The sequence below is a fragment of the Tenebrio molitor genome, chromosome 1 (genome assembly GCF_963966145.1).
Source record: "Tenebrio molitor chromosome 1, icTenMoli1.1, whole genome shotgun sequence".
NCBI classification, from domain to species: domain Eukaryota; kingdom Metazoa; phylum Arthropoda; class Insecta; order Coleoptera; family Tenebrionidae; genus Tenebrio; species Tenebrio molitor.
In genome coordinates, this window is record NC_091046.1 from 46807008 (window position 1) to 46831991 (window position 24984).

Genomic DNA, 24984 nt, shown 5'->3' on the forward strand with positions numbered 1-24984 from the left:
GCGAAGGGGAGCGAAAGAGCAGAGAAGGAAAGGGGTGGGGAACAGGAAATAGCTATTTGTGTATTACAAGCGCAAAGTGATACATTGTCGATTGAGAGATTTTCTCGAAATCGACAATGTACTGTCGCGAGCAAAAAAAAACTGGTCGTCAAAATCATAATTTGACGCAATGGAAAATGCTCCATTGTAAAACGGTCGTAAATTTCATAACCTATTATCATGTTGTATGACATTAATTGTCATTTTTTTCTCATATTTTGACACTTTTTTGACATGGGCATAATCAGGCGAGGAATTTTTTTTAATTTGTTACAATCTAACCAAACTTTGAAATGACATTGACGACCAGAATTTTTTACTCGGACAGTATAGTCCAATTTTTACCCTTTCGCGATGACGTCATTATCTAGTAAGTTTACATATGTTTGAGCTAGAATCAGAAACAAATTTGAATTGATCATAAATAACTATAAATGTGTCAAATTTGTTGACAATTGCTTCGAAAGGTTATGTTTGTAATCAATGTAATAAGTGAAAGAAATTAAAGATTGTCAAATTGACAGAAGCATAAAATAACCTCAAAGTGACCATCAATTAATAAACGTGCCTTTTTTTTTGTTTTTTTCTGTTTCTGTCGTTTCAATAAAGAGAAAGCGAGGAAGGAAATCGTGACGTCACCTCAAAAGGTTAAAATTGGACTATACATTTGCGCTCGCAGCACACAAGATTTTTTCTACAATCGCAACTATGACTACTACATATTATTTTATTTGGACCAAATCAATGTAATACCTTCTTAAAATCAGAAACTAATTATTCACAATATTGACATTAAAAATACAATAATTACAGTTTTTGAAAAGTAATCCATGCTCTGGAAGTGTGCATTCTGGTTCTTTTGCTACACTTACAATTTCGGGAGGTGTACTTATACGAAAACGCTTCCTCAACAGTTTCCCTTCCTTCTACAGGCTTTTGAGCAATGTTTTTTTGTAAAAACACAAAACACCGACATAAACTGAGACAACAATTCTTTCTGTTTATTCGTTGTCACTAGTTATAATAATCACTGGACATCTGATTTTAACAAAAAATTCGGAGAGCGAGCTTTTCGTACATTTTGTCGCGCGTGAGCGACGAAGTGACAGTCCCCGGAAAACGTCAACTTTGCGTTGTCAAATGCAAGCGCAAAGACCTACTTTCTACATCGATTGTAGGAAAAAACTGTTGACTTTTTTATTTTTTCTACTTCGATGTCACAATGAGCATTTTGTGACACTGAAAACAGTTTCACAAACATCAATTTTATAGCATCGTTTCTAGTGATAATTGAATTTGAGGTTGGTATTGAAAGTGAATTTCAGTGTTAAATGTGATGTCATTTGAACCTGAATCCACGTTTTGGATCAAAATAAACTATTAAGGGGGTAGATTATTATTGTAGCAACATCTGGGAGACCTTTTAAAATTTAATTTTCAATTAAATGACATTGCTTCGTCAATACCAACCCAATTCCATTAAAATAAAAGTCACTAGATAATAATTTTATATTAAAAAAAATTAAATTAATGAAGCTATTTGTTTGAATTATTTGGGATAGATTGACCATAGAACAAAACTAATTTCCTTTGTGATAATTCCTCTGGTCTCACTTTTTGACAGAATTTCTGCTATTTTAAAGAGGTCCACAGCAGCAGTGAAATTGCTCGGACACAAAAGAACCCGTATTACCGTTTCCTTTTTCGTTGAATGCCTTGCAACAAAATCACACATGCCAACGTAAAAAAATCAACGATAATGCAAAACATTTCAAATTTGCGGTATTAGATAACAATACAATAAAGAATTTTCAAAGTATGGTGCTATCTATATAAACCGCGTCTTGGTCGACTTCCCCTTAGTATAGAATGGATCAACGAGTCATAAACCTAGTCGTCTGTGTTCTTCTGCTGGGCGGTTGCGCCCACGGTAAGTCTGTCCCTCACGACTCCCCCCTTGTACCACTCTCACCTCTTAGGAGAGCCCTCGAAAGCTCGCAATGCCCACGTACGAAGCGCCAACACCGCACAGGACCACCAGTTCTGTCAACTCGAAATCCAGTGCGACGGACACGAATCGGGTAAGTATGCTGCACCGACCACCGATCAACCTCCAATTCTGCGATTGCTCAGATCCCAACAACAAACTGATCCTCCTCTTCAACGCCACCACCCACCAGATCGCAGTGGTCAACGCTTCGGCCAACACCATCTACGTCGTAGACGCCGAGGCAGGATTGGCCGCCCTCTACGCCGTCCACAGCAACGGTGGTGTTGTCGTGGTGGTGGATCTGAGGAACGGAACCGGAGCGTACGCAGACGGGTCGTCCTGGACCCGGAACCAAACCATCGCTGATTTTCCGTCGCTGCGTCCCGTCTACGAAGAAGCTCGTCTCCGGGGAAAGACCTTCAACAGTTCGTCTCCGCCGGACGAGATTCTCAAAAGCGTGTCGACAATCTGGTCCTCGTTGAGCAGAGACACGTGCCCTTCGTCCAACGCTCTGGTGAATTTCATACGAGTTTCGAACGGGTTCTTGTCTCTTTTGAACGGCCCTTTGAAGGGTCTTCCGGGGTACGCGGGCAACGTCCACGTTGCCATTCCGGGTGATGTGAACCGACTCCTCGGGGTCCATCAAGGTTTGGCCACCATGATTCGCCCCATCGATGGTGGCATCTCCATCTTGAGGAACAGACACGTCAGGCTCGATTTTGCAAATATCTTCTCCGAAAGCAACCCCATCCGGATTCTGATCTACATCATTCAACAGCTCTTCCCCGCCAATTTACTGTCAAATCTGATTTCCTTGATGAGTATCCCACTGCGGCTCTTACTGCTTCTTGTCAAATTGGCAGGCAGCGTACTTTTCGGAATTGGAGCATTTTTCAACGCCCTCTTGGCAACCTTCACTCTGTCTTTGGGCAGGTCGACACCAGACAGCTTCATCACCACTTTGGTCAATTACTTTGGCAACGACCGAAGCGACACCATCCAACCCCATCAATGGTCCGCTTCTCTGACAGACCTCCAAAGCACTTTCCACACTTGCAACCTCACCCATTCCCTCGGACCAGTCCCCGGACTCTTGACACAAATCACGAACAACAACTGGACCCAAAACTCCATCCCGCTCTCTCCGATCGTCTCAAATTTGCTCCAAAACAACCACCCCGATCGTCTCCAAACCATCGTCACAATCCTCTTCTCCCTCCACGAAAGATTCGCACCGCAAAACTTGATCTGCCGTCTCTTCCTCGCACTGATCTCGCTCACCAGATCCCCTGGGGGACTCCCCGTTTTAACCACCCTGGTCCCCAACGTCAAAACCTCCAATCTCATTGGCAACGGCGGCCTGCAGCACATCCTGCCAGGTCTCGACCCCGTCAGTAACTTCCCGGAACACATAGCCAACATTTTCGACACCATGGGAGATTTTTGGCAGCACATTCCCGTTGTAGGAATCATCTTTGAGGCTCTGGATAGAGCAATAGCGCAAGTGTCTCGACAGATGAATCTCGTTCATCTTTTGAACACCGACGAGGCAAGATCTTGTGTGGAGCAGATTTTGGAAAGCTTGAGACGCGCTTCTGATGGTCTCGATTTCGGACGAGAAGGCGGCCACTGTTCCGGAATTGTAATCGATGGAGGAAACGAAGAGAACAAAATGGAAAACGCGAAACAACGAAATAGAGATGAACATGTCAAAGGTGTTAATTTTTAGGTTTTTTCTAAGCCGGAGAGTAAATTTTGCATTTTAGGGAAGAGAAACCATGCTGAGAAGAAGGAACGCGAAAAGAAGCACTACTAGTTGTAACATGATTACCAATATTTTTTAATGGAGTGTAAATTGGTCAAAAATAAACATACAGAGCAATGCATTATGTTCTTAATTATTTTTTTGTTCGACACTGTCAGAATTTGAGAATTTTCTCCTGTGTGAACGGATTTTGATAAATTTGACAACTTGTCAAAACAAAACGTCAAGCTAATTTTATAGATTTTCAGTGATTTGGAGCCTTTGGGGGGCTCGTCGAACAAAAAAACGTTGTATTCAACTCGTTCTTGTGTAATTTGGGCCTTTTTTGGCACTCGTGGACCTTTAAAACTCTCGTGTCACTCGAGTTTTAAATTGGCCCACTCATGCCAAAAAAAGCCCAAATTACACACGAACTCGTTAAATAAACTACTATTATTGTTTTCAACTGTCATAAATTCTTATTTTTCTCCTTTGTAAACTGCCTCTTAACTGCCCTAAAGCAAAATGAGCAGATAACGAACCGTTGCCCTAGACAACACATTCAAGGTTAGATTTCTGACAGGTCTTGAAAAATTTGTCAAAACTGTCAAAAGCAAATGCGAAACCATTTTAAAAAGATTTGGAAGCTTCAGGGACGTCATTTCACACAATAAAATTTTGTATGCAACTCGTTTCTGGGTAAATTGGGCTTTTCTAATTGCCCGAGGGACAAGATTGAAATACGAGCGTCGCGAGGATTTTAAGGCCTCGAGAAACTCGTTGCAAAATTATTATAAACAATATTAGTAAACACATTCTCCTTTCTAAATAATTTGACCCAGATGTGTCGATTAATAAAAATTGCACAAAAAGACTTCTACTCTTAATGATATAATCTACTACTGCTAAACATTTTTTATTTTTGAAATGAATTGGAATTATTTTTAGAGCATTTTGACTCTCTCGTTTTGCATTTCAAATGCAAGCGTAATCAAAATTATTTAATCAAAATATTTCAAATGGTTTCCAACAAACAAGAATAATATTAAACAAAAATGTATTGTTTAAAAAAATATTCCAAGCATGCAAAAAATGTTAACAATGTTAATCTAACCTTAACCCGTTTATTATTATAATTTAAAATTCTTTAATTTTCCATTGTAAAATATTTTCAACTTTGATAATATCGCACGTTCAAATGAAATCTTGGGCTGAGTAGGCGTTGGAAAAAGTAAACCGTTTAGAACAGTGTAAAGTTTGAATTTCCCGCCGTTTGACACGAATGACATTTATTTATGTTTGTTTGTTTTCAAGAAAGGGTGCCCTTGGAAATTTGCTTCAAGAATAGGAATCTATTTTTAATCTAAAACATTGCAAAGAAAGAAAAAAAGAAAGACGTGTTTGGCTCTAAATTTTAGGTTAGCTGTCAACATGCTCCAATTAATCCACGCTGTAAAAAAACAACATTTGACGGTTTCGAACGCCTTCCCAGCCCAGGATTTCATTTGAACGCGCAATATGTTACGCATTTTCGTCAAACACTTTTAGTTGAAAGCTTTTTTTCTTCCATGAGGAAGACAGAGTTTTTGTAATCACCTGACGAGCCACGTCAATATAATTTTTGCAACATAAGTTTCGGAAGATTCAATTTATGATGTCAAGACCTACTCTCTTCCAGATTTGTCACCTCTTGAACGTACGTGGAGCCATTTACAACGAACAAAACCTTCTATTTCTTTTTACATTGTGCGCAAATCCCCTATCTTCACACGTTTCTAGCGATAACAGCAAAATTCAAAAAATCCACACTGATAGAGACTTCACCACCTCATAATATCCGTATTATTCATTTTCCGAACATTTTCCAAATACTTTCCATTCAAATTACTGACGACGCACGAACCTGGTGCCTATAAAACCCCAACCAGAACCCCAATCTGTCACAGTTCAAGATGAATCGACAAACAACAGGACTAGTGCTGTGCGCACTCCTGCTGACAACTTTTGGACACGGTAAGACCTTTTTCTTTGACTGTTGAGCAAGTGATGATTTGATCCACTCGGCCAGAGCTCGTCAACCGTCACCAGGCGGCTCGCTCGGCAAAACAAGGTCACGCACCGCTGGACTACAAGCGGGAACATTACCACACCCGCGACCTCAACTCTGAAGAGTGCTACAGCGTCTGCGAATCAACAGGTAACAACTCGTGAGACCACGACCAGATCCTAAAACGCAATCTCTTAGGAAATGGTGGCAGCAGCAACCTGACCGTAATCGTCAACACCACCAGTAGCCTGGTGGCTGTGGCCAACGTAACAGCCAAGGTGGCGCTGGTGGTAGACGTGAAGGCGAATCTAGTGGTGGTGCTCGCCTCCTCCGGAGTCCTTATTGGCGTCAATTTGGAGACCAAAAACGCACTGTACGTTCCCGCTGGCTCCTCCAATGTAACCTGGAACGGAAGCGTCAGCCTTGAAGATTACTTGGGTAATCTGACCGACGGCCTGGAAGGTCTTCGCAAAGTCGTCTCGGAAGGAGCAAAACATTTCAACGTGTCGAACGTCCCGGAGGAAGTTTCCGCACAAGTTCACCTCATTCTGATTGCTCTCAGCTCTGGAGAAGAAGGAAACCAGAAGGAAGCAGTCGCTGTTTTGGTCGAAATCTCTGTCGCTTTGAGAACCGCGCTGAGTGTCTCGCTGAAAGTGCTGCGAAGCGGCTCCGTCGCGGTTCGACTGACTTTGAGGGCCGTGGTCAACATCACCGTCGGGTTGGCGAAGCTGATCGGTCTAATCAAGGGCGGAGTTGCCGTTTTGGTTTCGGCGAGGGTTACCATAGATTTGAACATTCTCTTGCGTGCAGAAAACGCGGCAGCTGTCTTCGTCAGTATCGTCGCCCAACTGGCGAAAGCTGATGGGGTGAAACTTGCAGAGGCCCTAAGCGACATCCTCAAGTCGTTTGAGAGCTTCTTCGCGCTTCTCGTTGAGCTCGGAGGAAACTCCAGCAAGGGTTTGAACGGGCTGATCAAAGTAGTGGTAGCTCTTGTGAATACCCTCAACGAAGGAAATGACCCCGAGACGTTAATCCACGCTTTGATAGAATACTATGGTCATGGCGGTCGTCAAGAGATAGGTCAGCAGTGGGACGCTTCCATTAAAGCCATCCTCCATTTGGTCCAAGAGTATCATCTAGAAGAAGTCGCTAAAGGCCTGGTGGAGGTCCTTCACAAAATCCAAGAAAACAAGTGGACGGTAAATCATGTTAATTTGTCGGCGGCCATTGCAATCTTGATCGCGACCAAGGAGAACTCAGTTCCTCTGGACAACATAGTCAAAATTGTGAATCTATTGGGTAGGAGGAGCTTGATTCTTGTACTGATAACGGTGTTGATCAGACTTCTGACTATTCCTGGTGGAATCCGAGTTCTCATATCTCTGGCCCCTAACATCAAGATCACCATAGACCTCAATGTTGCCAATGCCCTCCGCTTGCTTCTAAGAGGCGTGGTTGTCCCTATCGCAAGACACAATGTCTTGAGGATCTTGTTGTCTCTCCCAGTAATCGGAGCTCTCCTGAGACACATACAGAAGTCGTTGGTATTGCATTTGGAAGAACTAATTAAACACCCAGAGTGCGGAAAGGTTATCAAAGAGTTGCTCGAGTTGTTGAATCAAGCAAGGAAGAATGGAGGCGGTGGTACCTCGATAGGCGGAAGTGCACCCGGAAGTGGAGATATGAGTAGCAATGGAGACGGTAGTGGAGATGGTCATGTAAGTGGAGGCGCTGGTGGAAATGGCCACGGAGACAGTAGTGGAGGTGGTCATGGAGGTAGCGATGGAAATGGCAAAGGAGACGAAAGTGGAAGTGGAAGTAACAGTAAAGAAAGTAATGAAAGTGGAAGTGCAAGTGGAGAAAGTGGTGGACATCCTCATCACAGTGATGAACATGGCGATAAAAGCAAAGAGAGTAAGGAAAAAACACACTCGCGACATAAAGGACGTCACCAGGGTAAGGTGTACACATTTTTGGTTCAGACAGTATAATTGATTGATCATTTTCAGGGCATGCGAGACACAACAAAGCAGGAAAGAACCATAAGGGGAAGAAACACGAACACGCAAAGCATCTTAACGAACACAGGCAATAATGTTTATTGACTGCAATGACTACGGATATGTAAATTACAATAAAATAATTGTTGAGCATTATGTCTTGGTTTTATTTTAATCGTTGAGAAGCGCATTACCATCTGACGGTAGTACCGACACAACAAAAATATCAATAAGTCCAATAAGTGTATCAATTTACTATTAGAGAAAGATTAAGGGGGTTTTCTACCTTTGTTGGTTTAAAAACTCGATTTTTTTTGCACATTTAAAATCTAAAGGCATGTATCTTATTTGGCTTTGGCAAAGACTATAGAATTCGCCCTATAAAAGGATTTTTGGCGATTATTTCCATCACTATGGCAACACAGACAATGGTCCAATGAGAATTTGATTTTTTAACCAATCATTTTTGTTTATCTCGGATAAAAATTCGTTTTCTCTTGTCAGTGATTAAAATTTTTCTTTCCTCTTGTCACATTTGACAGTTCATTTTATAATTTAATGAAAATTCCTTCTTCGTCGATAAATAATAAGATATTGTCGTTGTTTGTTGTTTTTTTTTTTTTGTTCTGAAAATAATCTCAACAAATATAACTCGACTTTGTTTTTTTCGATCGGATAAATTTTTTAATTTATCTACTCAAACTTTTTGTGTTTGATAAATTTACGAATATGAATTGAACATTTTTCTTCTGATTAGAGCCCGACAACGTAGCTGGAAAAAGTTTTCGTGAAATAAAAAAAATTATTGTTTTTAACTGTCATAAATTCCCATTTTTCTCCTTTGTAAACTGCCTCTTAACTGCCCTAAAGCAAAATGAGCAGATAACGAACCGTTGCCCTAGACAACACATTCAACGTTACATTTCTGACGGGTCTTGAAAAATTTGTCAAAACTGACAAAAGCAAATGCGAAACCGTTTTTAAAAGATTTGGAGGCTTCAGGGACGTCGTTTCAAACAATAAAAATTTGTATGCAACTCGTTTCTGGGTAAATTGGGCTTTTCTAATTGCCCTCGAGACCTTAAAACCCTCGCTACACTCGTATTTTAATCTTGTCCCTCGGGCAATTAGAAAAGCCCAATTTATACAGAAATTCGTTGCATAAATAACTATTATCCGATTAAAAAACAAGGTCTTGCTATATTATTATCGATTAATTCATTTTCGGTATTTTTGAAGGGTCCGAAGTTGCCCCTGTCAGCGTAATTGGAAGCTCGTCAGCGGCCTGCTCTGCATCGGTGTTTTCGAGTTCTAGGTACGGTCCCACCAACTTTTTTGTGTGCCAAAATTTTTTGGCACAGTCCGCATCTACACCTACATTGAAATTTTAACGAATCATTTGCTTTACTTCGGCGAAACATCGTGTACTCGCAAGCATTGTGTTCTTGGCACTTTTTTTAATTCTCATTAGTCGGCCAATGAACGAGACTCTGTCCGTTCATTAGCCGGCCCATGAGCGAGCTCCGGTCGTGCCTTTTCGATATTAGGTGACGCCGGGCGAAATACGTTCACTTTCGTTCACGCTTTAAACGTGTACACTTCATTCGCTCCTTTCCTCTCCTTCTACAAAAAAGACTGCGGCTCCATAAACGCGCTGATTTGGAGTTTTGCGCCGAAGAACCTCAATGCCGGGTCAAATGTCGTCAGTATTGCTACATATTTGAGAGTACCTAATCATTTGCAGCGAGGGTTACCTACATGTCAATTTTGACAGTTATGGAGATGATGGGACTGACATTGGGACCGTATGCACGGTGCTACGTTCATCAGCGTGACAGGGCAAGAATCACGCGCAGCTGTCCGAAAATAATAATAAAATTTTACTAAATTTTGGGAATGTAATGATATCTATTGGCTACATCTGCCAACGCCTGTCATTTTTATTGTCCTTGAAAGTACGCAAACTAGCATTTACAATTTGAACGTATTATTAAAAATGCCTCGCAAAGTAGACATTTATTAAGCTTTCAAATTGGTTGTTATTAGTTGTTATTAACTTTATTAACACCAGTGGAAGGACCCGTGCTTTCACACGCAGCAATATAGGAATATTAAAAAATTGGGAGTATTTTATTATTATTGTCTGAGTATCTGACATCTCTTCTCTTCTCTTTCCTGTGATAAACGGCTTCTTTCTCTATGTGTCTCTCCTTCGCTATCACTTTGCTGATAATTTAATCTTCTACGCTTATGAAAATCAAGATTTCAACATTCTCAAAATCACTAATCTAACTTTTAAGACAGATATCTGTTAATTGAAATCTCACGAATTGCCAACAGAAATGTTTGGTCAGCGCAATTTTAGTCAGCGCCTATTCTAATTTTTTTCGATCTCACGGTATTAAAGATGATTAAAGATTCTGCCTCTACATAACCTCAATTTTTATTAAATTTTCTTCACCCTAGATCACAAGTGTACAATGTTGCCAGCTGTATTTTGGGTGTACTAAATTGCGGTCTTGGTTATTGTTTGATAAAAAAAATCAGACTAAAAATCTGGATACCTAACTTTATACGATAAAAACTGCATGAAAAACTTATCTATGTGAAAAACGGTGCTTCTATAGAAGACTTGGAGAAGGTGCGGTCGTGTATTGTTGGTTGCATAAAAACCCATCATCGAGTTATTTTAAAATAAACGGTAATGCAAACAATCCCCCATTGAACACGCGCAGGACACTCTTCAGAACCGTTTATACCTTCTAGCATTTCCTCTCGTTTTCTCTGCGCCCAAGATATTGCACAAATTTCAAGCGATAGTTCACAAAAAAAATCAAAAGAATTTTAAAATAATTTTTTATTTAAATTATAAACCACTAGAAGAAAACTGTTTTATTATTCCCAATTGTAAATTTGCACTTAAATAATAGTAGTTTATTTGACGAGTTTGTGTGTAAATTGGGCCTTTTTTGGCACGCGTGGACCATTTTAAAACGCGAGTGAAACGAGCATTTTAAAGGCCCACGAGTGCCAAAAAAGGCCCAATTTACACACGAACTAGTTGAATACAACGTTTTTTTGTTCGACGAGCCTCTTAAATGCTCCAAATCGCTTAAAACCTTTAAAATTAGCTTGATGTTTCGTTTTGACTAGTTGTGACATTTATCAAAATCCGTTCACATAGGAGAAAATTCTCAAATTCAGACAGTGTCGAACAAAAAAACATAAAGTCGGTACAGGTTGCAAAGAAGCAGGGGAAAAACATTATTTTGGTAACATTTCTGGTAATTTACAACATTTATAGTTGGCGACGTTGGCGCTTCTTTCTTTCATGAGATTTGAAATCCCTGTCAAATTGATATAACGTTTACAAGGAGAACGTTTAATACACATAACCTAAAAGTCAACAATTTGACAGTGCGTTTGACAGTTAAAAAAAATGTAACTAGAATCCCGACGCACACCAAACAAGTAACTGTTCCAGTCGTTGCAAACATCGTTACATTAGGCAAATTTCTCAATGTCGGTTGCAAGATGCTTCTTTGCAACCTGTACCGACTTTATAGTTGACTCAAGATGCAAAAAACCACTTGTCATTTGCAACAGCATTTCTTTCATATTTTGAACCAAATAAAAGCACAAAGGAACCAGAAAATCATAGTTTGGGTTGAATATTTTCCATATATTGTAGTTTCAATTTGGTTGTAGGTCGTAAAATTTTATGGTACTTTAAGTTAAAGATCTTGCGGGGCTTATAAATCCTAGTTTACCACTACCAGGTAATATTTTAAGCAGGGTTGTAATGTACATTTGGTATATTTGCATTGTACGGCAAACGGCATGCGCCGCATCCCAACCTTTTCAAACCCAACCATTGTGCCCGTTAATCGCTCCTAATATCCAATAAAATTTTACGACCTACAACCAAATTGAAACTACAGTAAGTGCAGTTTTAAAGTAATTTCAAATGACTAATGCCTTAAACGTGCTGTTGCAAATGCAAAGTGGTTTTTTGCAACTTGAGTGAACTTTTTTGCATTTTGCATATTCCATACGTGCCGATTCATGACGAATGGAGAAGTCTTGTCGGCCATGAATAGTGTTACAGTTACAGTATCAGGCGTATAACAGATAAAGGGGAAGATGTTCCCGTTTTTACATTCGCAAATTAAAAATTATAAATTCATTTTACTACCAACTAAAACATATTCATAACTACTGAAAGGTCAAAAAATATTTGCAATTTTCACCATATCTGAGTTGTTAAACAACATGCAAGAATGTGCACTGACATTTTTTCGAGTTTTTTTATTGCTTTAATTGCTTGCTTTTTTGTCTTTACTGCAAATTCTTCTGATAAAGAGGATATATAAGCGCATCCAAATCTAGTCTTTGGTATAGTCCACCATGATGGCTTCAACGGCAACTGTTCTATTCTTGACGTTGACTTTAAAATTGGTAACTGCTGGTAAGAAAATTTGTTCAATATCTCATACTACTGTAATCATTTTAATAACTTGACAGATAGCTTCGCACTTATCTGCGAAGAATCTTGTACCATGTCTGAGTCAGGTAAGTGAATCATATTTAGAAAACTTCTATAACTTCTCTTCTCTACAGCATATCTATTTGCCGGCTGTGAATCGAATGGTCTAGCCTCAATGCTTAACACAAGTACTAACGGTGGCACAATAGTTGATGCTTCTTCAAACTTAGTCGCCAGTTTCGACGGTGTTGCCTGCAACGCGGTTATAATAGACGTAAGAAGCAACACTGGAAGATTCATAAACCACGGAGAAAGCAACGGTACGGTCTGGAACAGCTCCAAAGAATCCTGGCCCAGTTTTTTGTGTCGCGCCTCACTCAGACAAGCCCTTGAAGGAAATGGTACCACCTTCACTAGTACCAACGCTTCGAAAGAAATTTCAGACCAAGTGGCTCGCACCTTGGGCAATCTGGATCCATACTATGCTCACCAGTTCAACCGATCGAGTTCTGGAGTGGTGGAGACCTTGGCGAAGCTGAGTGATAGGGTGGCAGCTCTCTTCAACGGTCCCATGAAAGGTTACTTGACTCTAACTGGGACCAGCGCCATTCCAATACGATTCAACGCTTTAGCTTTGGCCCAGTTTTGGGAAGGCTTGTCGATGTTCTTTAACAGCATCAAAGGCGGCACTGGCACTCTCTTAGCCAAACGAGGGAGATTCGACTTGAACCCAGTCATGAACGCGGGAAACGGATTCGACGCTTTAGCTATCTTGCTAAAAGACCTAGCGCGGCAGTTCGACTTGAATCAGATACTCAACGACTCGCTGAACTCCCCCCGGAATCTTTTAGTCATCGTGATAAAGCTTGGCGGCGGTGTCGACACAGGAGCCACAGGTCTCGCCAAGAACATCTACCAGACGCTGTTCGCCAACGGTACCAGCAACTCCACAAACCCACCCCTTACTGCGTTGAAGGTTTCAGGACAAAACACGAATTCTACAGGGGGAGGTCTTGTGGGGTCGATCCGGAGACTGCTGGATCAGGTTATCGGAATCGGTTCGGTGTTGGGAGACGTGAACCGATTTTTAAGAAGTTTGCTGGTTGAGCTGAACTCGAGTTTGCCACAGACGCCAGACGCGGGGGGGCAGTCAGGGGATGAGAAATTGGGGAAGGGACTAGGGCGCAACAAGGACTCGAAGCAGGCCAAGAAGGGGAATCAACGTTTCGAAGGTGCGTTTTTTTGGCTGAACAAAGTAAGTGCGACATTGAGTCGTCAAATGTCAAAAGTGACAGTTGTGACAGAAGATTTTTCAGGAAATCACGGTGAGAATCACTTGAGGCGCCAACACGAAGGAAAGAAGGACCATCTTAAGCAGAAACAGCACAAAGAATACTAAATATACTAAAAATAAGCTTTACTTAATATACAGGGTAATTCATGAGTAATAATGAGCCCAACGGAATTGAAAATGCAACCCACAATACACTAGGAACGTAAAGCTGAAATCACAAAAAATTTCCATTTTCAATTCCTTCGAGCTCATTATTATTCCTCGTGAATCACTTAATATTTACTATGTGGTATATGGGTAATACATAAATACAGGATGAGCATAATAATTTGTCTTATTTATTGCCAATCATACTAAAGTGCATCTTTTCATTACGAATCTCCGAGTGAGTTTATTGCATGAGCGGTATGGATGGGTATTGTATTTTTATACAACACCCTGTACTTACAGGGTGAGCATAACAATTTGTTTTATTACTGTCAGTCATATTAACATCTGTAAGCACTAAAAATACGTATTTTAATAGTTTCTCTTTCTAAATGGCATTTTTAATGCACCTGCAGGAATGATGTATATTACTGGTTGCATATTTACAATCACTAAACATCCTTAAAAGTAATAAAAACAAAAAATGTGGAACGCTTCACGATTTTGCGTGTCATCCTTGCGCAGGGGCCATGCTAATCTTCTCTGTATCGTTCCAATTTTAGTATATGTACCGCCGAAGCGAGTACAACAATTGTATCCCACTACGCGGTATAAGTACTTACTGTACGCCGACACGGAGTAGTGAGATGTAACGATTTTTAAATTTGGCGCGCGAGATTTTATTGGTTAAAAGATAAATCAATAGAAACTGATTCCTGGAATTTATTTATGTTTCATTTCAGATTCAGATTGCTCAAAGTAATCAAAAGGAATCAAAATATTGTCATTTTATATGGTACAACACTAAAATAATTAAAACGTGACCGCATCTGCGGTAACTTTGCTAATATTTTCTCAACGCAAATCTTCGGGTTTTATTGTCTCATAAATAGGGATTAAGTTGAATAAACACCAACTCAACTGCGGAATTTTTTCGTCAACAATACAAATTGTCTCATTTTTTCACTTTAAGCGATTTTTTAATTCATTCAACTCTCAAAACGTACCTCTGTGATTGTTTCCGCGTTATTGACATGGCTCTTTGACATTTTAACAACACAATACACATAAATCTTATCTCCCACTTCCCTTGCTACATTTGACCTTGTCCTGCTGCAACAGTGCCTAAATTTTGTACAGCACGATGCAACAGTTATGACAGACGCCCAACGCCAATCAGATTCGATCCAACCTATATCTATTTTTATACCTGTTGATTACCTTGCACAGTACCGATTAGATAGTCAAGGCGTGTGCAGTAGTACTTATCCTCCTCCCGATGGCCCCATCGTACAAACTGACGTATTTCGCGACCAAAGGCTGGGCAGAACCCATCCGCTTCCTCTTCAGCTACGGAGACCTCGACTTTGAGGACGTACGAATCCAACACGACCAATGGCTCGCCCTAAAAGACCGTCAGTACCAGTCCAAACCGCCCCAGCGGGATTGAAACACTCTTTTGCAGAAGCACCATTCGGGGTTCTACCCATGCTGGAACACGAAGGAAGAAAAGCCGGCCAGAGTGTCGCCATCTCTCGGTACGTGGCCAAAAAGGTGCAGCTTGCGGGAAAAGACGACTGGGAAGATTTGGAGATCGACGCAGTTGTGGATTCGATCAAAGACGGGTGTTTGAGTAGGCGAAGCTTGTATTTAGGTTGTCACTTGTCACGATGAGTTTTGCAGAGATAAGCGCGATCCGAGCGGAAAGCGACGAAGAAAAGAGGAAAGCGATAAAAAACAACATCGTTAAAGAAGTTTTCCCCAATATGTTGAAGTGTTTGGAGAGACTCACGCAAGAAAACAACGGATATCTTGTGCTAGGGCGGGTACGTCGCTTTTGAAGAAGCGATTCAGATTTCAAGTTTTCCTATTTTTTAGTTGACTTGGGCCGACTTATATTTCGTCAGTCTGTCAGACCATTTGGACATTATTGCCGAGTACAAAGTTCTCAAAGATTATCCCAATTTGGAGGCCTTGAAAAGGAACGTTTTGGCGCTTTCTGGAATAAAGAAGTGGGTGGAAAAGCGTCCGGAAACAAGTTTCTGAAAAAAGTGTCACTTTGAATGTTTTTTTTTCTGTGAAAAAATACATTTTCAATTAATAAAAAATCAAGTACAAATTTCTTATGAAACAGTGTTTTATTAAAAAAAAAAGAGTGTGTGCTTAAGACCGCACGACAGAAGTGAAAACTTCTATGATGCTCGTTACTGATTTTAAGTAATACAATGAGGACATGGAATCCTAGGCAGTCTGCTATTGTCATTTCAAAAAGTGTCACTGTAAATGCACCTTTACTGTCATTATGATTGATAATTTCAAAAAAACTGTCAAATTAACTTAAGCTTGGTTATGAGTAGCTAAGGTATGGTTTAGAAATTTTGACAACTGAATTATATATCTGCCCAGTTTTCCGTGTCCCCAATAAAGTCCAATTTTTACCCTTTTGAGGTGACGTCACGATTTCCTTCCTCGCTTGCTCTTTATTAAAACGACAGTAACAGAAAAAAACAAAAAAAAAGGCACGTTTATTTATTGATGGTCACTTTGAGGTTATTTTATGCTTCTGTCAATTTGACAATTTTTAATTTCTTTCACTTATTACATTGATTACAAACATAACCTTTCGAAGCAATTGTCAACAAATTTGACACATTTATAGTTTTTTATGATCAATTCAAATTTGTTTCTGATCCTAGCTCAAACATACGTAAAGTTACTAGATAATGACGTCACCTCAAAAGGGTAAAAATTGGACTATAGTACTATTACGATCATAAAATTTTGGACATCAAACTTCTGTCACATTAAAAAAATTACTCTAAATCATGCTTTATTGAAACTGTCGCATGAAAGATGAAATTGTTGTCAATTTGACACCGGTTTAAAATATAATTTTTTTAATATGCGAGTACATTTGGGTGTTTGTTTTATATTTTTTATTAATTAAAACCTCGTTCTATTCCATTTGTCTGATTTTTACAACTTTTTGAATATTATCTCGGTAAATCTGACATTCATATTTTCAAAATTGACACAATCAAAATTGAGGTTATTAATACATAAGAGTCGTTTTAGAATGTATGACAGCACGATGACATTAGTGTCCAAAATTTTTTGATCGCAATAGTACTATTCCGGACACGGAATCTTGGCCATAACTGACATTTAACTGACAAATATGTGTGAACTGGCCTTTATTGAATATAACCCAACTTTTGACTCGATAATGCTATTTCCCTGCTTTTTTGATGTCACAATAAAAACTTCAAAGCGATTTTTAATAATTGTCATTTATTAAAGACACTAATGATTGGTTTACATCATTTTTTTTTTAGAAATGTCAAAAAAATGTTGGTCAAGATTCCGTGTCCGGAATAGTACCTATTCTATAAAAAATATATCATTATGGATGATAGTACTATGGCGGCCACAAAATTTTGGCCGTCACTTTCTTGACATTCAAGAAAAGTGTAAATAAACCTTTAGGAATCGTAACCCTACTTTCGATTCTTGTCATTTTGACAATCAATTTAAACTGTTTGAAGCTCAGATATTCCAAAAATCCGACATGAATGAACAAAATTAGAGCAATCGTACAGATAACCTGAGGTAAACGTTCTATGTAGCAGAAATGTCAAAATAATATTGAGTTTTGCAATTTACCACCCAAAAAATAACGTTCATAATCAAGACGGTAATCATGATGACAATAAAGTACGGATTACAATTTTTTTTTTTTAATTGAAAATTTTTTGGCCGGCATAGTACCTACTTGGAGATATAAGGAGCAAGGCATAAATAATTAATATTATTTAAATCCAATAGAAACTGTAAATACGTCCGCTTTTAGAGGTACACTCTGGCATAATTGTGAGGTTAGGTTTGGATGTTTAAGTTTTATTTTCTTGACGATGATATTGAACACAACACAAGTTTTCATAGCAATACCAATACCCTGTATTATGATAATTTGTCCATTTTCCCCTTCACATTTTGCTGCACAAATTTTTCCAATAGACGAATTGTTGAAGTCATATAATTGAGAATTACGTATTAAATCCTACGTTCATCTGTAAACTTACAATATTTGTCGTGTCTTTATCGTTTATATTATATAAAACTATACAGGGTATTTCACGAGTGATAATGAGCCTGACGGAATAATAAATTCAACCCACAATACATTTTCAAAAAAAGCCGGACATTTTAATGACAGTAGCCAGCTTTTTTCGGCAATATAGTGTGGGTTGCATTTTAAATTACGTCAGGCTTATTATCACTTGTGAAATATCCTTTATATACCTACAGTTACTCCTGAAGCTCTGCACTGAGCTCAGTCAGGTCACAAGACAACGTAATAATGGCGAGCATGGAATTTCGGGCAGTAATTTACATGTCATTTAAAAAAAAACCCAATGTAGTCTGAGCTTTATTGTCATAAATGTCATAATAATTAATTTTGACGGAACTTCAAAATAAACTGTCACAATTATGCACAATTATTTTACATTTTAGTTATTGATTTCCAAAGTTTAATAAAAAAGACGGTTTAGTTCTCAGAAAATCACATCTAAGCACTTGCAGCTTTTCAGAATTGATGAATGCAATTTGCAAAATGATATGAGAGAATAGTTGATATTAAAATGAGGTTATTAATACGTCTAGCACCTAAAGCCTATTTCACATTTTATATCAGTCAAATTTCAAGTCTGCCCGAAATTCCGTGCTCCCAATCGTACAATGAAAATTTAAATTGACAAGTGACGCTCGCTCCCCTAAAAAACTCGACTCGACTCGACTTGATTTTAGCTTGCCGTGTCGTGCTGCGAACGATTTTCGCTGAGCTGCGAACGATTGTCCGATTTTAGCTTGTGCTGCGAACGATTTTACCGTGTCGCATGAAATTAATTCACTGCCCGGGAATAAAATGTATGTGGCGCGCCTAAGGAAGTTTTCACTTCAAAAAAAGATTACTTATGTGTGTGGTCAACGAGCGCTGAATTCCTTTGGAATAAAATTCTATTTTCAGACGTGAAAAATTTGATCTATTTTTTCACGATTGTGTACATTTCTCCACACGAAGATCACTACGATTATACGTGGAATACCTAATTGGTTAGTGAGGTCACCATGACGGGTGAAATTATGAAAGATTGTTGTAAAATCGGAATCTTCCAGAACGGCATTGATGCGTTACTTCTTCAAGTCAAATATCCGAGAATTTATTGATCTTATCGCATGTCATAATTGCTCTATTTTTGTAGCAAGTTTAAGATAATCCTGCTTACAAACAAGTTTCGTCTTTTTATCTCTAGGATCCTCCCTTCAAAGCAAACTAAATTAGTACGCAAATTGGTGGCTAGGTATAAAACCGGCGACACCGGTTGGTAGAAGCAGTAGTAGTGCAACATCCAAGGTGAAAGGTACTCAATCGGTCAGTACCATTGTGTATCCGCTGCACCGTCACAGCTTTGTGTTTTTCAGCAATGGCCCCCGCTTACAAACTGACCTACTTCGACGGCAGAGGCGTCGCCGAAGCTTCGCGTTTCCTCTTCAAATACGGCGGCATCGACTTCGAGGATGTCCGCGTCCAACACGCCGACTGGCCCCAACTGAAAGAGAGTCAGTACGTCGCATTTTCCCCAAGAATCTGTAACGATCGATAACTTGCAGAGACTCCTTTCGGCCAGCTTCCCGTCTTGGAGCACAACGGCAAGAAGGTGGGCCAGAGCATCGCCATCGCTCGATATCTAGGCAAACTGGTCAAACTGGCAGGAAAGGACGACTGGGAGAACCTGGAGATCGACGCCGTGGTGGACACGATCAACGACATGCGCTTGAGTAAGAAGTTTTGTTTTGTGGGCTTGTCGAATTGATTGTTCCCTCGCAGAAATCGTGGTCGCGCATTTCGAGAAAGACGAGGAGAAGAAGAAGATACTGAAGGAGACGGCCTTGAAAGAGACCATCCCGTACTATCTCACTCGCTTGGACGCCATCGTGCAGAAGAATAAAGGTTACTTGGCGCTGGGAAAGGTAAGGGAGTGTCCGAAGTTTTGGAAAATTTTTGATTCTTGTTCGTAGTTGACTTGGGCCGATTTGTACTTTGTAAGTATGAGCCCCACGTTTGACACTTTCACGGGAGAAGACGTTTTCGCCAAGTATCCAAATCTCAAGGCTCTGAGGGACAAGGTTGACGCCCTTCCGGCCATCAAGAAGTGGATCGAAGAGCGACCAAAGAGTGAATTTTAATTTTTGTGCGGAACAAACTGATATCTTTGTTTAATTTAATTAAAAATAAATAAACAATTATTTAGCGTCCACAGAGGTTTTAAAAAAGCTGAAGGGCAATCACACTGTATGGCAAATGAACCAGAAATAAATCAGATGTTGAGTAAATGTTTCCATTGATTTATTTTTCCACAGAGTAATCTCATTTTTACTGTTAGGTAATACACAAAAAAAAAGTTTAATAACGCAAGAATTCAACAACTCTAGAACATTCCAAATTGACAATTATATCGAGCGTCAGTTTCACACTTTTTCGACAGTAAATTAATTGTGTTTAAACCCTCTGATCCCTCCATTGAACAACCCACATTAAGCAAACAGATACAGCGAAACAAGCGCGATATAATGCAGTATAGTCGCGGCATTGATCGACAGCAGCTGTTGTTGTTCAAGGTCCAAGGTCGAAGCTAGTCTACCGGTGTTCACTCTAACCTCCAAACCGTTACACTTTTTCGTCAGTCTTTCAGCGATGGCTCCAGCTTACAAATTGACCTACTTCGACAGCAGAGGCCTCACCGAAGCTTCGCGTCTCCTCTTCAAGTACGGTGACATCGACTTCGAGGACGTCCGCATCAAGCGCGAAGAATGGCCCCAACTCAAAGAAAGTCGCTACACCGAATCGGCAAAGAATTTGTAATGACCGTCGAATTGCAGCCACTCCGTTTGGACAGCTTCCCGTCTTGGAGTACAAGGGCAGGAAGGTGGGCCAGAGCATCGCCATAGCTCGGTACGTGGGGAAATTGGTAAAGCTGGCGGGGAACGACGATTGGGAAAACCTGGAGATCGACGCCGTGGTGGACACTTTCAACGACATGCGCTCGAGTAAGAAATCTTGTCTGTGGAATTTATGTGATTGTTTGCAGAAATTATGCTCTTCCACTACGAGCAAGACGAGGAGAAGAAGAAGGTGCTGAAGGAGACGGCGATCAATGAGACCATTCCGTCCTACATGGGACGATTTGACGCCTTGGTGGAGAAGAACAAGGGCCATCTGGCTCTAGGACGGGTACGGGTTTTTTCAAAATTTTCCAAAATTTTGACTTTGTGTTTTAGTTGACTTGGGCCGACTTGTACTTTACCAGTTTCAGTCCTTCTTTGGTATCTTTTACAGGAGAAGATGCTTTTGCAAAGTATCCAAATCTCCAGGCTTTGATAGACAAGGTTAACGCGATTCCGGCCATCAAGAAGTGGATCGCGGAACGACCCAAAACCGAATTTTAATTTTTATGAAGAACCAAACTGTATTATTTTCTCTAAATAAAAAATAGACAAATGAACTGTTTTTATTTTTTCGAGTATGGGCCAAAATAAAAACCATCCACTTTTGAATTAGGTTGTCGGATAAAAAAAATCACTCAATACAATTACGCAATGAATATAAGTACGCAAAAAAAATCTAGACTGTTAAATTGACATTTTCAAACTAAAAAATTTTCAATTACAATTATTTTTTTTAATCAAGGGCTGGATCAGTCTCAAATAACATTACGGAGAGCCTGGAGACAAAAAAAAACACAGGTCAATTATAATTAATTTGCAATATACAGACATAATTGACAACCATTGACAGTGACAATATAACCTAACTTTTGTCATTTTCCGCCAAACAGCGTTGCCGCTAGTATTCTTGGATTAGAATGCAGTATTGTTACCTACGCCACTGAAACTAATTTTATCACACCTCAAAGCTAATTACAATAGCACACTGTAAAAAGAAAAGGTTGCTCAAGTGTGATCGTAGTGTCCGGTTGATGAGTCTGAATAAATCTGGAGATGTAGAGCAAATGCATTTTTTTTCCTGAAAATTTTATTCTAATTGTTATTGCTATTGTTCATGACGTTGCACAAAAACGTTAATAATGATTGGTAGGTGACATCACCTTACCACAATTACTGTGTCTGTTATAAGTATCTAGATATAACAGGAATCCTCAGAACGCGAATGATACATTCATTTTTCACACCGGTGGAATATTCGAGAATTTTCATCTTATCATATGTCGTAATCGCTCGATTTCTGTGGCATGTTTAAGATAATCGTACCCAAAACACTTGATATTTTATCTCTGTAATCTTCCTTGAAAACAAACTAAACTAGTAAGTCAATAGGTGGGGATTGATATAAAACCGGAGATGCCGGTTCAAAGAAGCAGTAGTAGTGCAACATCCAAAATAAAAAGTACTCTATTAGTGAGTATTTCTATATCCTCTGCAGGTCCCAGTTTTCACGGTACTTTCCAGCAATGGCGCCAGCTTACAAATTGACTTACTTCAACGGCAGAGGCCTCGCCGAAACTTCGCGTTACCTCCTCAAATACGGCGGTATCGACTTCGAGGACGTCCGCGTCGAGCACGCCGACTGGCCCCAACTGAAAGACAGTCAGTACAATGAATTTTCCCCAAGAATCTGTAACGATCGATAACTTGCAGAAACTCCTTTTGGCCAGCTTCCCGTCTTGGAGCACAACGGCAAGAAGGTGGGCCAGAGCATCGCCATCGCTCGATATCTGGGCAAACTGGTCAAACTGGCAGGAAAAGACGACTGGGAGAACCTGGAGATCGACGCCGTGGTGGACACGATCAACGACTTGCGCTTGAGTAAGATATTTTGTCTTTTGGAATTGTCAAAGTGATTGTCTTCTCGCAGAAATCATGGTCATTCGGTTCGAGAAAGACGAGGAAAAGAAGAAGGCAATGACGGAGACGGCCTTGAAAGAGACCGTCCCGTACTATCTCACCCGCTTGGAAGCCATCGTGCAGAAGAATAAAGGTTACTTGGCGCTAGGAAGGGTAAGAGAGTGTCCAAAATTTTGGAAAATTTTGACTTTTCTTTGTAGTTGACGTGGGCAGATATGTACATCGCCAGTATAGCTCCTGGCTTTGACAGTTTCACGGGAGATGACACTTTGGCAAAGTACCCAAATCTTAAGGCTCTGAGAGACAAGGTTGACGCCCTTCCGGCCATTAAGAAGTGGATCGAGGTGCGACCAAAGACTGAATTTTAATCTTTGTTGTGAAAGAGGCTGAAATGTATTATTCTGTTTAAAAATAAATAAACGATTTTATTTTTTGTGACTGTTAAAAAAGTTCAAGAGGCGATCGTACTATGTTGTGAATTAACCAGAAACAAACCAGATGCTGAGCAAATGTTTGCACAATAATAAACCTCTTCATAGCATAATCTTATTTTTAGATATTAGATAATAGAGAGTTTTTGGAGATTATGACGTTGCATCTTTAATAATCACAAAAAGTCGCACTCGCACTTCGGTAGAAAGTTAATTCTCTCTTTCTCACTGTGTTATCTCTAATTCTTCCTTCAACAAGCCACACTACTAAGTACCTAAATAGATACAGCGAAACTAGCGAGATACAGTACATTGGTGTCATTGATCAACAGCAGTTGCTGTTCAAGGTCCAAAGCTGAAGCTACTCCACCGGTGCTAATTCTAACCTCAAAACCGTCACACTTTTCGCCAGTCTTTCAGCGATGGCTCCAGCTTACAAACTGACCTACTTCGACGTCAGAGGCCTCGCCGAAGCTTCGCGTCTCCTCTTCAAGTACGGCGACATCGACTTCGAGGACGTCCGCATCAAGCGCGAAGAATGGCCCCAACTCAAAGAAAGTCGCTACACCGAATCGGCAAAGAATTTGTAATGACCGTCGAATTGCAGCCACTCCGTTTGGACAGCTTCCCGTCTTGGAGTACAAGGGCAGGAAGGTGGGCCAGAGCATCGCCATAGCTCGGTACGTGGGGAAATTGGTAAAGCTGGCGGGGAACGACGATTGGGAAAACCTGGAGATCGACGCCGTGGTGGACACTTTCAACGACATGCGCTCGAGTAAGAAATCTTGTCTGTGGAATTTATGTCATTGTTTGCAGAAATTATGCTCTTCCACTACGAGCAAGACGAGGAGAAGAAGAAGGTGCTGAAGGAGACGGCGATCAATGAGACCATTCCGTCCTACATGGGACGATTTGACGCCTTGGTGGAGAAGAACAAGGGCCATCTGGCTCTAGGACGGGTACGGGTTTTTTCAAAATTTTCCAAAATTTTGACTTTGTGTTTTAGTTGACTTGGGCCGACTTGTACTTTACCAGTTTCAGTCCTTCTTTGGTATCTTTTACAGGAGAAGATGCTTTTGCAAAGTATCCAAATCTCCAGGCTTTGATAGACAAGGTTAACGCGATTCCGGCCATCAAGAAGTGGATCGCGGAACGACCCAAAACCGAATTTTAATTTTTATGAAGAACCAAACTGTATTATTTTCTCTAAATAAAAAATAGACAAATGAACTGTTTTTATTTTTTCGAGTATGGGCCAAAATAAAAACCATCCACTTTTGAATTAGGTTGTCGGATAAAAAAAATCACTCAATACAATTACGCAATGAATATAAGTACGCAAAAAAAATCTAGACTGTTAAATTGACATTTTCAAACTAAAAAATTTTCAATTACAATTATTTTTTTTAATCAAGGGCTGGATCAGTCTCAAATAACATTACGGAGAGCCTGGAGACAAAAAAAAACACAGGTCAATTATAATTAATTTGCAATATACAGACATAATTGACAACCATTGACAGTGACAATATAACCTAACTTTTGTCATTTTCCGCCAAACAGCGTTGCCGCTAGTATTCTTGGATTAGAATGCAGTATTGTTACCTACGCCACTGAAACTAATTTTATCACACCTCAAAGCTAATTACAATAGCACACTGTAAAAAGAAAAGGTTGCTCAAGTGTGATCGTAGTGTCCGGTTGATGAGTCTGAATAAATCTGGAGATGTAGAGCAAATGCATTTTTTTTCCTGAAAATTTTATTCTAATTGTTATTGCTATTGTTCATGACGTTGCACAAAAACGTTAATAATGATTGGTAGGTGACATCACCTTACCACAATTACTGTGTCTGTTATAAGTATCTAGATATAACAGGAA

General features: G+C 39.9%; 6 protein-coding genes and 1 non-coding gene across 7 annotated transcripts; 6 read left to right on the forward strand and 1 right to left on the reverse strand.

The window, feature by feature from the left end:
- Window positions 1-1847: 1847 nt before the first annotated feature.
- Window positions 1848-3915, forward strand: LOC138141455 (uncharacterized). Its single transcript, XM_069062169.1, has 4 exons — window positions 1848-1969; window positions 2019-2120; window positions 2173-3744; window positions 3796-3915. Exons 1-4 carry the CDS (start codon window positions 1909-1911, stop codon window positions 3843-3845), a joined length of 1785 nt encoding a protein of 594 aa, XP_068918270.1. The 5' UTR covers window positions 1848-1908; the 3' UTR covers window positions 3846-3915.
- A 1763-nt stretch (window positions 3916-5678) lies between these two features.
- Window positions 5679-7976, forward strand: LOC138139589 (uncharacterized). Its single transcript, XM_069059905.1, has 4 exons — window positions 5679-5786; window positions 5842-5970; window positions 6019-7776; window positions 7830-7976. Exons 1-4 carry the CDS (start codon window positions 5726-5728, stop codon window positions 7913-7915), a joined length of 2034 nt encoding a protein of 677 aa, XP_068916006.1. The 5' UTR covers window positions 5679-5725; the 3' UTR covers window positions 7916-7976.
- A 4065-nt stretch (window positions 7977-12041) lies between these two features.
- LOC138139597 (uncharacterized) lies at window positions 12042-13929 on the forward strand. Its single transcript, XM_069059916.1, has 4 exons — window positions 12042-12288; window positions 12345-12392; window positions 12441-13538; window positions 13623-13929. Exons 1-4 carry the CDS (start codon window positions 12228-12230, stop codon window positions 13703-13705), a joined length of 1290 nt encoding a protein of 429 aa, XP_068916017.1. The 5' UTR covers window positions 12042-12227; the 3' UTR covers window positions 13706-13929.
- Window positions 13930-14227: 298 nt separating this feature from the next.
- Window positions 14228-14334, reverse strand: LOC138122491 (U6 spliceosomal RNA). Its single transcript, XR_011156528.1, has one exon. It is a non-coding gene; the product is annotated as a U6 spliceosomal RNA (small nuclear RNA).
- A 627-nt stretch (window positions 14335-14961) lies between these two features.
- On the forward strand, window positions 14962-20143 carry LOC138133840 (uncharacterized). The gene is made up of 9 exons (XM_069051845.1): window positions 14962-15162; window positions 15213-15380; window positions 15431-15573; window positions 15626-15788; window positions 19164-19181; window positions 19232-19369; window positions 19421-19588; window positions 19638-19780; window positions 19829-20143. Exons 1-9 carry the CDS (start codon window positions 15027-15029, stop codon window positions 19994-19996), a joined length of 1245 nt encoding a protein of 414 aa, XP_068907946.1. The 5' UTR covers window positions 14962-15026; the 3' UTR covers window positions 19997-20143.
- A 230-nt stretch (window positions 20144-20373) lies between these two features.
- Window positions 20374-21312, forward strand: LOC138139606 (glutathione S-transferase-like). The gene is made up of 4 exons (XM_069059927.1): window positions 20374-20640; window positions 20690-20857; window positions 20899-21041; window positions 21089-21312. Exons 1-4 carry the CDS (start codon window positions 20505-20507, stop codon window positions 21254-21256), a joined length of 615 nt encoding a protein of 204 aa, XP_068916028.1. The 5' UTR covers window positions 20374-20504; the 3' UTR covers window positions 21257-21312.
- Window positions 21313-22066: 754 nt separating this feature from the next.
- LOC138133912 (uncharacterized) lies at window positions 22067-24333 on the forward strand. The gene is made up of 9 exons (XM_069051952.1): window positions 22067-22225; window positions 22277-22414; window positions 22466-22633; window positions 22683-22825; window positions 22873-23039; window positions 23465-23661; window positions 23711-23878; window positions 23920-24062; window positions 24110-24333. Exons 2-9 carry the CDS (start codon window positions 22279-22281, stop codon window positions 24275-24277), a joined length of 1290 nt encoding a protein of 429 aa, XP_068908053.1. The 5' UTR covers window positions 22067-22225; window positions 22277-22278; the 3' UTR covers window positions 24278-24333.
- The last annotated feature ends 651 nt before the right edge of the window (window positions 24334-24984 follow it).

Excerpts from the sequence above, each read along its gene's own strand:
- LOC138141455 (XM_069062169.1), top strand. The coding sequence starts at position 1,909 with ATGGATCAACGAGTCATAAACCTAGTCGTCTGTGTTCTTCTGCTGGGC. Across the intron at positions 2,121-2,172 it reads GTGCGACGGACACGAATCGG|ATCCCAACAACAAACTGATC; the intron begins GTAAGTATGCTG and ends GCGATTGCTCAG. Across the intron at positions 3,745-3,795 it reads TAGAGATGAACATGTCAAAG|GGAAGAGAAACCATGCTGAG; the intron begins GTGTTAATTTTT and ends TTTGCATTTTAG.
- LOC138139589 (XM_069059905.1), top strand. The coding sequence starts at position 5,726 with ATGAATCGACAAACAACAGGACTAGTGCTGTGCGCACTCCTGCTGACA. Across the intron at positions 5,787-5,841 it reads GCTGACAACTTTTGGACACG|AGCTCGTCAACCGTCACCAG; the intron begins GTAAGACCTTTT and ends CCACTCGGCCAG. Across the intron at positions 5,971-6,018 it reads CAGCGTCTGCGAATCAACAG|GAAATGGTGGCAGCAGCAAC; the intron begins GTAACAACTCGT and ends GCAATCTCTTAG.
- LOC138139597 (XM_069059916.1), top strand. The coding sequence starts at position 12,228 with ATGATGGCTTCAACGGCAACTGTTCTATTCTTGACGTTGACTTTAAAA. Across the intron at positions 12,289-12,344 it reads TTTAAAATTGGTAACTGCTG|ATAGCTTCGCACTTATCTGC; the intron begins GTAAGAAAATTT and ends ATAACTTGACAG. Across the intron at positions 13,539-13,622 it reads GGGGAATCAACGTTTCGAAG|GAAATCACGGTGAGAATCAC; the intron begins GTGCGTTTTTTT and ends AAGATTTTTCAG.
- LOC138133840 (XM_069051845.1), top strand. The coding sequence starts at position 15,027 with ATGGCCCCATCGTACAAACTGACGTATTTCGCGACCAAAGGCTGGGCA. Across the intron at positions 15,381-15,430 it reads GATCAAAGACGGGTGTTTGA|AGATAAGCGCGATCCGAGCG; the intron begins GTAGGCGAAGCT and ends TGAGTTTTGCAG. Across the intron at positions 19,781-19,828 it reads GTTACTTGGCGCTGGGAAAG|TTGACTTGGGCCGATTTGTA; the intron begins GTAAGGGAGTGT and ends TCTTGTTCGTAG.
- LOC138139606 (XM_069059927.1), top strand. The coding sequence starts at position 20,505 with ATGGCTCCAGCTTACAAATTGACCTACTTCGACAGCAGAGGCCTCACC. Across the intron at positions 20,858-20,898 it reads TTTCAACGACATGCGCTCGA|AAATTATGCTCTTCCACTAC; the intron begins GTAAGAAATCTT and ends GATTGTTTGCAG. Across the intron at positions 21,042-21,088 it reads GCCATCTGGCTCTAGGACGG|TTGACTTGGGCCGACTTGTA; the intron begins GTACGGGTTTTT and ends TTTGTGTTTTAG.
- LOC138133912 (XM_069051952.1), top strand. The coding sequence starts at position 22,279 with ATGGCGCCAGCTTACAAATTGACTTACTTCAACGGCAGAGGCCTCGCC. Across the intron at positions 22,634-22,682 it reads GATCAACGACTTGCGCTTGA|AAATCATGGTCATTCGGTTC; the intron begins GTAAGATATTTT and ends GTCTTCTCGCAG. Across the intron at positions 23,040-23,464 it reads CGACCAAAGACTGAATTTTA|CTACTCCACCGGTGCTAATT; the intron begins ATCTTTGTTGTG and ends CCAAAGCTGAAG.